Below are 12918 nucleotides of genomic sequence, written 5' to 3'. Positions count from 1 at the left end.
GCCTCACCAAGATGTTGTGCAAATGTCCAAGGTTCAACATCTAATTGGGAGACAGTAAGATTTGTGTTAATTGCTGCATGTAATATCAGTTCAGACATGAGAAAGGCAATAAATCTTACCGAACTCCTCCTTCAGTTTTCTTTTGTGTTTCTCGTCCAAATAAAAAGTCTGGTCATGGATAGGATGTACTACCTAAAGCAAAAGTAAATGCCAAGTCAAAGTTAGGTCTTCCTAATGACAAGAGCATAGGCAGCTCAAGTACTCACAGAGTCCACAAGAGAATTGTTATAATGGCGAAATTCTTTTTGATGCTTTTGCAAGTATTCAGTTATTTTGGGCACATCCTGCCGACGAAAGATGTCCCACACAGCAGCACCATGTGCAATGTCTTCGGAACTTTTGCCATTTTGAAGATGATCTTTGGGCATGGCAAGATTTCTTCTCGTTTGAGCTGAGATACTGTTATCCAGGCTCATCGTATCAGCAACAGTATCCAGCTGAGAAGCCTTGGCACATCCGCCGTTGATGTGTGAATTTGGGTTTAAGCAATTGGACAGATTAAATTGAGCAGCATCAATGTAGTTGAATGCATGAGGATGACAGTCAAAAGTACTGTCGAGACTTTCAGCTCCCATGTCACAAGTTCTTCCTGGTTCTTGTTCATTATATCCACTGTCTCTCAAATCCAGAAACCCCGAGGAACAGGAAGCCCTAAAACTAGCATTTGCAGGCAACATGTTGAACTCCTTAGGCATTTGCTCATCAAGGTCATACATCCGATTTGCCACTGTCATAAGTCCAGTAGATTCGGCATTGGCATTACTGGGGGATATGCCTTCATGGGGATGCTCTAATTCGGACTGCAACTTATGTGACGCCTCCTTTTTTGGGTCGAACGTGATCTGAGGTAAAGACCTCCTCGTATGCTCTTGATCCATTTCTTTTTCCTCCATTTGATGTTCTGATGGCCAAGAGTTGCCATAGTCAGCACTACTTCCATAACTGTAATCCTCCAAGGTTTCATTCTGAAGCCAGTCAGTTGATTTTGTTTCAAGTGCACTCTGCACTGCATGCATTCCTTCAGAAAACTTGCTTGTATCTTCAACGTCAGATCCCCTCCTCAACTTCTCATTTTTTTTGCTTCGCCATGAGGCAGTCCTCACCTCAGTTGCATGTGTCAATATGTTCACCTGAATCAATCATCATATTGGAACATGTACTACACCTTTCTGGAATATCCATAAAAGGGATATCTAGCAAATAAAGATAAACACAACGCAGAAACTTCTTTCCATTTACATAATAATGCTGTCATAGTTTTTGATAACCTATTACAAAGAGCAACCCAGAGCAGGTTTAAACAAAATTGCAAACAACACTCTAAATTGACAAAACCTTGACACCTAAATCCGGCATAGGAAGTAACTAGAGAATAAAACAACAAAAAGAGCATGTTAGGTAACTGAGGCATGAGGAGATATTAACACCAATAAAATATGGAAGAATAGCAGAGATTTAGGAAAACAGAAGCTAGGGCTTTCAGATAAAACTGGTAAAGTCAATTTTGGCTAGAATCCACCAGGTTAACTCTTACTTCCTGAAAGCATATTCCAATAAGCAGAAAATCAGGTGACTCATGACCTACGTAGAAGTCCACAATACAAAGTCTGCTACATTTTGGTGAATATTCATATACTTATGAAAGCAAAGTAGTGTAATTACACAAGTACATGAAAATCTTCTGATCCAACAAAATGCAATACTCAAGTTTTATTCCTAATTGCCTTTCAGAACTGTCGAAGCAGATAAAGAAACTATATCAATGCAACTGCATACAGAACCCTTACTAAAGAACGTGTAGGCACAGAACGCAGTGATGCGAATGAACAACTTTGGTTAAGCACTTGAGAATTAGTTAATGTGCTTACCTTATCTCTTTTGACCCACAATATGACTTTAGAGACGAACAATGAAGATAACATGATCCTTTATATAGTACATGTTCCATAACACTAGATGCGAGAAAACACACTATAATTTACTTACAAACCAACCATCGAAGAATTAAGAAATCATGGCCCAAGGATTCAAAAGAGCAACTAAGTAGCAATATACTGAATAGAACAGGGATTTATATGCAAGCATACCGCATCAGAAATGTCACAGTGCAGTTTGGCAACAGAATCACCTTTTCCGAGTTCTTGTGGATATCCATAGGCAATATAAGCTTTAGGTCCCAAGTCTGGCTTTAAGGCACCATCGGGAAGCTTTGTAGCAAGATTCAAGAGGCCAGATCTAGGATGTGTATAATCACTGAAGGGAAGCATAGCCATGAACTCAGAACCATGCCTTGGTAAACATTCTTCAAAAGAATCAGTTGGTGGCCAATCCTTTAATTTCAACATTCGAGGCCACCCATTTCGATACCTGCGCCCTTCTAAGTAGCCTCTGAAGAACTGGCGAATGTTGACTTCAACCTGTAATGTAGAGAACATAAAGGATTGCCAGATTTCTGTTAATCACATAAAGGAACTCAAAAAATTACACATCCTGTCTAACTTCCTGAGTTCATGCTTTCCTGCAGACCATAAGATTTCCTAGAAAGTAAATTTACTCTTTCCAAAGTAACAACACTCAATCAGCCAAGCCTCTGGTTTCTAGTTTCAAACTCTAAAGACTATATCCAATTTGTTATTTGATGATTATGCTTTCCTAAAAACATCCATAAAAAAACATTTGAACAAACAGATGTGGAAACATATGTACTTGGTGAAAAAGCAAAAGGTACATGATAAACAAAGCTAGGATGCAGGTAATGAAATCAATTAAATAAGCCATAACATACCTCACACCAATCTAAGCAATCAATAGCCTTCACACAGGAAGTGTCTTGTTTCAATTTTTTGTTTGCATTCCTGAAAGCCCTCAACATAACCATTGGCTCCCAGCTAAGACCAGAAGCCCTCGCAAGTGCATTTCTAACAATGACAGGTTCACCTCTTCTCCAGTGCATTTGAAAATGTTCAAACTCAGCATCTCCGAGATCCATAGCATTAGGACAATACAAAAAGTTATCTTGACTGCAGTCCCTGCATGCTGCTTGTCTTACTTCGGAAAAGTCACTACCATCTTGGGCAGAAGAGGTAGCAAAACACAATGGACATTTTTTGGATAAGTCTATATCTGGTAACTGGTAATTGGAAGTAAAATCCTCTGCCTGCCTAATTAAATTCTGCACCAAATTAGCACTGAAAATGCGTCTCAGTAATAAATTCTCAGTCCCACAACCACCATGCTCTTTAGGAGGGCATGGTACACTCCCGTCATTCTTAGCTTCCCATTTGGGTAAGTCAAAATACATGTTGTCTAGAAGCCCATTTATCGAAGTAACCACAGGGTTCTTATCATTTGAAGAATTTCTATCCTCTAAATTTGTTACAGCAGACCTGGGAATAGGTTTTGTCTCAATACCTCCTGGTTGAAGACCTTTTCTGAGTTCATAACAACAATTGAGACAGATATCATAAGAACAGGCAGGGTTGGGGCAGCTTCTATGAAAATTGACGATGGATGTCTTGCAGTTATCACTGTTGAATGAGCAAAGCATCATCATGTTCTTAATATATTGCGTTGACAGGATTTACAATTAAAATGGAGAAATAGAATTCAAAAGTTCTAGAAATATTCTGTAACACATTAAGCCTAGTTTAAACAAAACCCTACCCAATAAGGTCTCACAATCAAAAAAGTTAAATCCGAATAGAGAAATAACAGTTGCTTCGAGGACGAATTTGAGGCAAGACACACACATATAGGCAAAAAATGCAACGTTAAGATAAGAGTTTTCAGTAAGCTTTAATACAGTAATGCAAAAAATATGATGAGATGATCAAAACTATCTCCACCCTCAGCAATGAACAAAGTAAAATATGTAACTCACAGAACTTTTTGGAATAACCACTGCTTCCAAGTAATTCTTAGGTCAGGAATTCAAGACTCCCTCATTTAAGGCCTTTCAAAAATTTTAAGTAAAAAATGTTTTAGAGCTGTAAAACTTTGATATGATATACTTCAGCACAACAGCTTCAAAGTGTCATTCCACAATTACAAATGAAAATAAACACTCGAATTTTAGCAAAATAAAGTTTGTTACTTCTGGACACCATTAGGAGCATTATTTCGAATAAATGTATTTAAGAGATCAAAATTATCAGTTAATGGGGACAAAATAAGTTCATATGTACTATATTTTTGTTATTCATTTGAGAGTTCCGTGATAGAGTTTTATTTGCTGGAAGAACGTACCAATATACCCGATCATCTTCTTCAAGGACTGCCATTTCCACATCTTCTTCATTCATTTGAACACCTGAATAACAGAAGAGCAAAGATTCATAAATAATTATGAAATGTAAAAGCAGCAGAAAGACGAAATCCACCTGAGTTTCAGTACCACGTATGTAGGATTCAACATCAAGCTCAGTCCTCTCCTCTTGTTGTATATGCCTAAGGAGAGGCAGAATGTTGAATAGCAAATACAGAGATCTTTGCAGTCTAATGTTCTCATCAGATTCTTTTGGGCAGCCCTAAGAGAAACCAGACTGTGTCAAGATTTGTAAGTGGCTCCAATGATATCAAAAGATTACAAGAACTACACACACACACAAAAGAAAGAAAGAAAGGAAAAACTGGGGCCAAAAACCTTTATGAGGACATCTGCTTGAAGGCAAGCTCTGCAATTGCAATTTCCACAGCAAAACGGGCACAATTTCTCAACTTCTTCTTTCATGCTCTGAGGATACCTATGTTTTCGCAAGGTTTCTAATCTCAGTAAGATTTACATAATCAGTATATCCAAACAAACAGGTCATGTTGGTGCTTATCTGGAAAATGAGTATTTCTATCAGCCAATAAGGAAGTCAAAGTAGAGATCTATATACCACTTTGCAATGCACTCGTAGCAGTAGCGCTTTCTTTTGCAATTTGAGCAGATGACAACACCAACTTTATCACTCTTCAAGCATTGGTGGCACATCAACCTGCTTTGCTCCTTTCGTACAGTGGCATCCTGCACAAATGTTACCAAAAAAATAATGTTTTAACCTAAATCCGAAACAATGATAATAAATTAACCCAGAACCTAAATGAGAATACTCAGTAGACCTGTACGGGAAAGCTACATTTAGGAATTCTAATTAAAATTGACTTTCTCTATCCAAATCTAGAAACTATACTGTTTGCGCACTCTACTGTTTTATCAGTCATTTGATATCTGGGTTGTATGGCTAAAGTTAGCCATAACATCTCTGTTATTAACTTTTAACATGAATTTATGCGCCATGAGAACAGGCTCCAATGAGTCCTCAGCCTGACCAGAAGGCCAGACTTCATAAGTTTCCACATTGCGTAGGCCTAGGAAAAAAAGTTAATATTTGTAATGCATTAGCACAATAACCCAAATTTGGGTCACTGATTGTTAGATTCAGGAAAGGAACTCTAGACTCCACAGACGATTTAAGTTGACTTATTCAGACCGGACCGACAACGATTTATTCCATTTTCCTCATTAAACCTCGACTGTTCCTACTTCAAATTATGTCCCATGCAACTGACCATTTATAGTTCACAAAAGAAATATCTCACTACAGAATAAGAATAGTCAGCTTCTTATCCAAAAAGCCATGAAGTAGATTGTCTTTTAAAGATAGTGAGCCATACACACGTCAGGTCTTAAATATTATTTTCTTAAGTTGGTCTAAGGAATATGAAAATAGTTGGCAACCGCCACCCAATCTAGAACAGCTGAATGTTTGTTACTGCATGCGCATTGGCCATTGTACCTCATTTCTGTTACAGAATGTTTAAGTGTCATAATAACTGAACACAAGTATAGCATGTGGAGAAAAAATATTTACCAACATTGCTGAGACCATTGACTTGTTGTTTTTCACATCACAATTTGGTATTTTCTCTCCCATGCATGCAGAATCATAGCTTTCGTTGATGTCCGTCCTTGATATTGTTCTAGGTCTTTTTCTACCCTTGTTAAATTTAGCTGACACATTTCCAGAATCCTTTGCTGAGACAAGAACTTCCTCTTTGGAGAACATGGAGAAGTCACCAGAACTACTTGATTGTTGCTTTTTCTTAAACTTCTTCAATCTGCCATCCTTCCACTTTATGCTGCCACCACTAACATCAACACCTTCCTCGTCGGCTGCATGTGTTTTCATGTTCTTTGAACCCTTCGGCCGGCCCCGGCCCCTCCTAACCTCCTTGGCAAGTCCAACCCAATTCCCAATTCCCAGAGCAATAACAGATGGGATTGTGCTATGTGTCTCAACTGCAATGGTTTTCTTCTCGTTGTTGTTAGAACCTTTTGGCCTATCATCACTATCTTTCAGCTTTTTACTTCCGTCTAGCTCACCAACAACTGCAAAAGCATCATCTATAACTTGCATAGTATCCCCAGATAAGGTGTGTTTCTCTCTACCATGATCCTTGCCTTCAGCAATTTCCTCTCCACCTTTATCGTTACTCTTTCCTCCATCGGTAATAGATGCAAAGCCAACACCTGCATTCTGGTCAATTTTAGCTGCCTGCATCATTTTACTTCCACTTTTTGAACCCTTGGGCCTTCCTCGACCACCCCTCTGATTCACAGCCCCATTTCCACCACTATTCTTTGCAGCAATAGCATCTACCATCCCATGATTATTTTCAGTCCCAATTGCAATTTCCTTTTTGTACTTCAAACCCTTTGGCCTTCCAACCCGGTAAACCATTCGTACAGGAGCGGCACTTTTTACAATTTCACCACAAGGTACATGACCTTTTATGGCATAACTCTTTTCTATATCATTTCCTCTTTTCTTTTTGTTCTTCGAACCCTTTGGCCTTCCAATCCGGCGAACCATTGACACAGGAGCATCACTGATGCAAGTATCGCCACGAGAAACATCACCTTCTATACCATCATTCTTTTCAGTCTCACTTGCTGTTTTCTTGTTATTCTTGGAACCCTTTGGCCTCCCTATCCGGTGAACCATGTGCACAGGACCAGCACTTTTGCCATCATTACCAGAAGAAGCATCACCTTCTACACCATTACTCTTTTCGGTCTTATTTACCGTTTTCTTCTTATTCTTGGATCCCTTGGGCCTTCCCTTCCGGCGAACCATTTCCACAGAACCAACCCTTTTCCCAACAATCCCACAACAAACATCACCTTCTATGTCATCAATCTCGTTCACTATTTTGTTCTCATTCTTCAAATCTTTTGGCCCACCGACCCAGTGAACTATATGCAATGGAACAGCAATTATGCCAGCGGTACCAGTAACATTACCTTCTATATCATCATCCCTTTTAGTCTCATTCACTGTTTTCTCGTTATTCTTGGAGCCCTTTGGCCTACCGATCCTGCGAACCATCTGCATAGTGGCTGCATTCATGCCAGCATTAGCACAAGAAACATTACCTTCTATACCAATACCATTTTCAGTCTCATTGACTGTTTTCTTCTTATTCTTGAAACCCCTTGGCCTTCCGATCCGGCAAACCATATGCACAGCAGCACCATTTATGCAAGCATTACCAGAAGAAACATTGGCTTCTATACCATCACTTTTTCCAGTTTCATTGACTGTTTTCTTCTTATTCTTGGAACCCTTCGGCCTACCAATCCGGCGAATCATCTGCACAGGAGAACTATTGCCAGCAGTACCATGAGAAATATCACCTTCTATAAAACGACTTTTTTGAGTCTCATTTACTCTGCCATTTACAGCCGCATCTCCGAATTCATTACCACCTTCATAAGTGTGTACCGCCAGTCCCTGATTACCATTGGTCATAAAAATTTCTTTGTCACTCTTTGACAACTCTGGCTGCCCACAACCATCATTCCTCTTGATAATTACATCCCCTCCATTTCCTAAACCACTAAAATCCTCAGAAATTCTCCCACCCACACTTCTAACAACATCATCATTCAAATCCACACCATGATAACCTAGAAAATTATTACCATTGCCCACAGACTGCAGAACCCCAGCTGTACCAACTCCTTCACTAGTTCCAACTACCTTCCCTCCGTCCTCATTTTTCCTCTCAACAACATCCAACCCAGCTCCACCCTCCACCTGCATTGCCTCAACTTCATACTGGACACCAGTTTTTTTCCTTTTCTTGGAGCCCTTTGGCCTCCCCCTCTTACCACTCTTCTTTCTACTATCCTTTCCTTCAGCGACCTTCTTTTTCTCCTTATTCTTCGAACCTTTTGGTCGCCCTCTCTTCTTCACACCCCCTTCTCCACTTCCACTCTCCCAGACAACCAACCCCATTTGACTTCCATTGCCATCAAAATCCCTCCCTTTTTCCTCCCCACCTAGCTTCCGCTTCCAACCTCCACCATTTTCTTCACTTGCCATTTCCTTCATCCTTTTCTTCTCTCCACTTCTTTGAACGGACAAATAGTGTTTTTCACACAGCGTTTTTCCACTCAAAGCCATCAGATTACATCTCCACATTCCTCCAGCACTAATTTTCTGGCATTTCAACCCCTCATCACCGCCACCTCCCGCCGTTACTTCCATAATTCTCGACTTCAACAAGAAGAAAAGCCCTAACGGAGAAAGAAACAAACCCTTCACTGGAAAACCCAGAATGAGTGATTAATTCAGCACATGACTCTACCCAAATAATCGGCGCAAAATTAAATGCACTCCACCAACAAATGACAAGAATGCGGTGGCTGCCATTTGGAGCATAATAGTATTGCGTAGACTCTAGCCGTAGATGATTATGTATATACCTTTCCGTTTGTGTCAGCACACAGGAAACCGAGTTTGCCTAGTTTCTTGAGCATCGTGTGCCAGCCGACTTTTCTCCTACAGTTGACCAGAAGCTGACTTGCGAAGAAAATGCGAGTCTCGATAGAATTGGAGGAGACCGGAGAGGACTGGGGATGAAACCGACTGGGATTCAGTTTTCGTTTGTACGAGGTCGGGTTCATGGAAACACTCGACACGATCTCATGAACCCGGTCCACAACATTGTCAAATATATCTTCCCAAATTATTTATATAATATCTCTCTCTCTCTCTCTCTCTTTTGTCGCCGTGTAGAGGAAATAATTGGAATTAAACAATCATTAATAAATAATATTCCTCATTAAGTTTGAATGAAAAAATTTAATTTGAATTTTTATATTATTTAAAAAGTAAATTAGAGTCACCTCCCCTGAAATTTAGTACAACTACAATTCCCCTCTCATTATTTGAAAAATTATAAATACCTCTTATTTTAACGTTCATTTAATAATTTAAACTCATTCCGTGAACCTTCATTAAGTTTCAATCTAATTTTTTTATATTGAATTGACCAATATATCTAATTAAATTACGAACATAATTTTACATCTTTTTCAAATAAAATAAAATAAAATATTTTTATTGGCATTATCAACTTTAGTGAGTTTTAGGAGGTGGAAAGACTAAAAAAGATGGCATGATCGACACAACATACATAGGTAACAAGATGAAATGATTTACATATCATCAGATTATATAGAGCGAAAAGTTGAATGAGGCTGTATTCATTACAACAAAAGAATCATCAGCCATCAAAGCAAATGCTTCGACTGTTCTGGTAATGAGTCACCTTAGTATTTTCCGACACAGTGTAACAAAGAAGACATAGTTATCATTCGAAGTAAGGATTGTTATTTGCCTAGTTATTATAGTAATGGGTCACCTTAGTATTTTTCGACGCAGTTTTGTGGTGTTCTAATCTACGTGCACCTTCACTATAATATGTTACAACACAGAGAAAATCTTAAAATTAATAAAACTAGATAAAATATTTTAAGAATGACTGTCATCATTCTGTGAATATGGTGAACAAAAGGTGATTCTACTGCTTTGAGCTTCGACAGAAACAACAATGGAGAAAAGGGGATTCTACTGTTTTTCTTCTCAATTTCTATCTACTTCTTGAAACAATATTAAATAATGGTAAAAATATAATTTTTTTAAATTCTAATACAATTTAGATAAAATAGCATGTAATGTTCATCAAAGGAAAAAAAAAGTAGACAATTTGGTGGGACCCACCTACTAATAATACTTTATGCTAGCTCATATTGTTGTAGAGGGTCGAGTAGAGGCTAATCATGGATCAAGTACCACAATAATAGGCGGACATTTTTGGTAATAAACACCTAATTAATGCCAATTAGCATGGATATCCAACTTATTGGAGTGTAGTAAACATGGCCTTCTTGTGTGGCAATTTTGTATGCTACAACTACAAATCATGGGACATTGAACGTTTGTTTGAGAGATGTTGGAAAACAAATGCCACAGAAGGAATACCTGTCGTGCTTTGTTTTTATGCAACCAAAAGCCAACCAACAGTGGTTCCATGGTCTAGTGGTCAGGACATTGGACTCTGAATCCAGTAACCCGAGTTCAAATCTCGGTGGAACCTATAATTTTCTTTTTTAACATTTTTGTCCTAATGGAACCTACAATAAAATTTCACACTTTTACTTCCACTTTTTTATACACTAATTTTCCATTCCAACCAAATAATAAAGTAAATTACATTGACATTCCTAATGTTATATTCAAATACCCAAATATATCCTATCTTTTAAAAAATTACAATTAATGAGATTGTAGTTGTAATTACAAGTACATATGCTATACAAATTTGTATAAAGTAAAATGTATTTGTCTATTTAAGTCTAATCTGGTATCAATGTAATTTACGCTTTTTGTTAAAGAGAATTTGAGCTTTTAAGACACATAATATTTTATCATAAGAAATTGATAAAATGATTACATCGACATAGTCTGAAATTTGAGTTAATTTACAAATACCTCGTACTCTTTGTAAAATTATAATTTTACACCTCTTAAAGGGATGTCTATATAATTTACCTAAAAAAATTTACTTATTTGTGGTATAATTACAACTACAAACTTAAGAAGTGTATTTGTAATTTCGCCCCCCAAAAAAATGAAGACTATATTCACAAGTACAACCTCAAGTATTGTATTGATAATTTTACAAAAAAAAAAAAAACATAGTATATTTATGCAGTTAAACTCAAACATAAAAGGTACCGATATAATTTATCTTTTTAAATATTTTATTTGAAATATTCCAAACAAGATGGGGCAATGCTCCCATATCATCCGGGCAGTGTTTAGTTGCATGCATATATTTCTGCAGCCCAACCACCAACAACTCGTTGTCACAAACATGAAGAATCTAAAATATTCAACGACAATAAGATCTTACAACAAGAATAAGCCCCACTAGAAAGTATAAAGAATCTTAGATGAAGTTGCAATCGATTCTAATAACTCAAAAACTAACTTAACACGAGACATCAAGATTCAAGAATTTGAATTCCATTACATGAGATTGTTCAAAAAAGATGAATAGCTTTATTATTGTTGGGGGTGGGGGTGGGGGGGGTTAAATTGTTAACAACAAACCTCTCAATCCCCCAAGATCATTCCCCGGTACAAATAAATGAGACGAGATATATGCTTAAAATAGTTTAAAACTTTCGACCACCCCCTCAGATTGTAATATGAAATTCAGTAATTGATTGGATCATCTTCATTCTGATTTATACAGACCATTTTTTTTAATGTAATCAATAACTTCATCTGCTGTCAAATACTTCACTGACAATCCTCTTGAAATGCAATCCCTGTGATCAAGAATCAACAAACTGTAAGCTCATATTCCTCGATCAGTGGCATGTATTCACATTGTTGGACTGTGTCGATGAGTTTTAAAGATGAATGTCATGCAACAATACAGCTTTATAGAACTCAGTGTCTTACCTCAATCCAGTTGAACTGATCCCATTTGGCACCACTTCATCTACAACTATGATATCATTCTGCAGGAGAAGATTCAATATGCAGGAGAAGATGTGAATACATGTTTAAATTTTCAATGGAAAAGCAAGCTGGGGCTATGTGATAATCACATGGTAAAAAGAAACTGTGCGGTACGGACTCATATTAAATCCAAGAAAGTATGGGTATTTCCCCATTTGGTCCTCGGTAGCTTAACATAAATATGCAACCAAAAAACAAGAAAAAAGTCGATCAATTCATATGGACGGAACAGGTTTCAAATGGATTACCTTGTATTCATTCAAAATATCATCCTTAGAAATGATACTTTCAACATCTTGGCCACCTCTCCGGATACAAATCAACCCAAAGTCTCGACAAATAGTCTTGACCTAAAAACATGAAAATCCATGCATGATAACTCTCAGTAGAGTTGAAATTTCAATCCAGATCATAATTACATAAAAGACCATGCATTTGCACAATTGATTCTCAAGTTCCAAGTATGCTTCAACTTATTGAAGCTTAAACAGGTTGTAATTAAATGCTATCTTAGGGGCAATAAAAACCAGCCCTTCCCTACCCTTAATACAACTTACATGAGATATGACAGCTTCCTTTTGGTCAAATATTATTGCCAATACCATTATCTTCATTTTGGTCGACAAGGGGTTGCATAAATTCAAAATCAGCAAAACTACATGCCTTATTTCAATTTACTCTTCTGCTTCTATTTTAATTTCTAATTTCTCCAGGAATTTCTTCTTGTTACAAACTATTCAAGCAACTTCCTTAAATTCATATTCCATACTCTTCCCCACGCTCAATTAGAGAGGAAAAAAGTTCTGGATTATAAATGTATTACAAGTGATCGTAATTACCTTAAGTTGCTGAGTGATTCAAACATTTCAGTGAAAATGATAAGACATTGTTCCATTTATTCTGTCCTCCTAATGCCTTTCAAAAGTCAAAAGAAGAAAAGAGTTGGACAAGATGGAGTATCTAGATTCTTTAGCTATCAGTAGGAAACGTA

At 37.5% G+C, this 12918-nt stretch overlaps 2 protein-coding genes and 1 non-coding gene across 3 annotated transcripts in view; 1 reads left to right on the top strand and 2 right to left on the bottom strand.

The window, feature by feature from the left end:
• LOC105160354 overlaps positions 1-9042 on the bottom strand; it is a gene marked incomplete in the record, with an annotated part of 11042 nt that extends 2000 nt beyond the window's left edge. The window contains 11 exon segments of the mRNA XM_020693352.1: positions 1-40; positions 120-192; positions 267-1190; positions 2148-2477; positions 2846-3587; positions 4306-4369; positions 4454-4586; positions 4703-4802; positions 4941-5068; positions 5916-8653; positions 8816-9042. Of these exon segments, the coding sequence (XP_020549011.1) occupies positions 1-40; positions 120-192; positions 267-1190; positions 2148-2477; positions 2846-3587; positions 4306-4369; positions 4454-4586; positions 4703-4802; positions 4941-5068; positions 5916-8597 (5216 nt within the window).
• TRNAQ-CUG lies at positions 10420-10491 on the top strand. Its single transcript has one exon. It is a non-coding gene; the product is annotated as a tRNA-Gln (tRNA).
• LOC105160353 (nicotinamide/nicotinic acid mononucleotide adenylyltransferase-like) overlaps positions 11474-12918 on the bottom strand; it is a 17037-nt gene continuing 15592 nt past the window's right edge. Inside the window, exons 2-5 of the mRNA XM_020693493.1 lie at positions 12767-12775; positions 12176-12277; positions 11868-11926; positions 11474-11731 (exon numbers count right to left, since the gene is read on the bottom strand). Of these exons, the coding sequence (XP_020549152.1) occupies positions 11638-11731; positions 11868-11926; positions 12176-12277; positions 12767-12775 (264 nt within the window). The 3' untranslated portion in view covers positions 11474-11637. The remainder of the gene's footprint in view (positions 11732-11867; positions 11927-12175; positions 12278-12766; positions 12776-12918) is intronic.

Source organism: Sesamum indicum, linkage group LG4 (genome assembly GCF_000512975.1).
Source record: "Sesamum indicum cultivar Zhongzhi No. 13 linkage group LG4, S_indicum_v1.0, whole genome shotgun sequence".
NCBI lineage: Eukaryota > Viridiplantae > Streptophyta > Magnoliopsida > Lamiales > Pedaliaceae > Sesamum > Sesamum indicum.
This window is presented reverse-complemented; position numbering and strand designations above follow the sequence as displayed.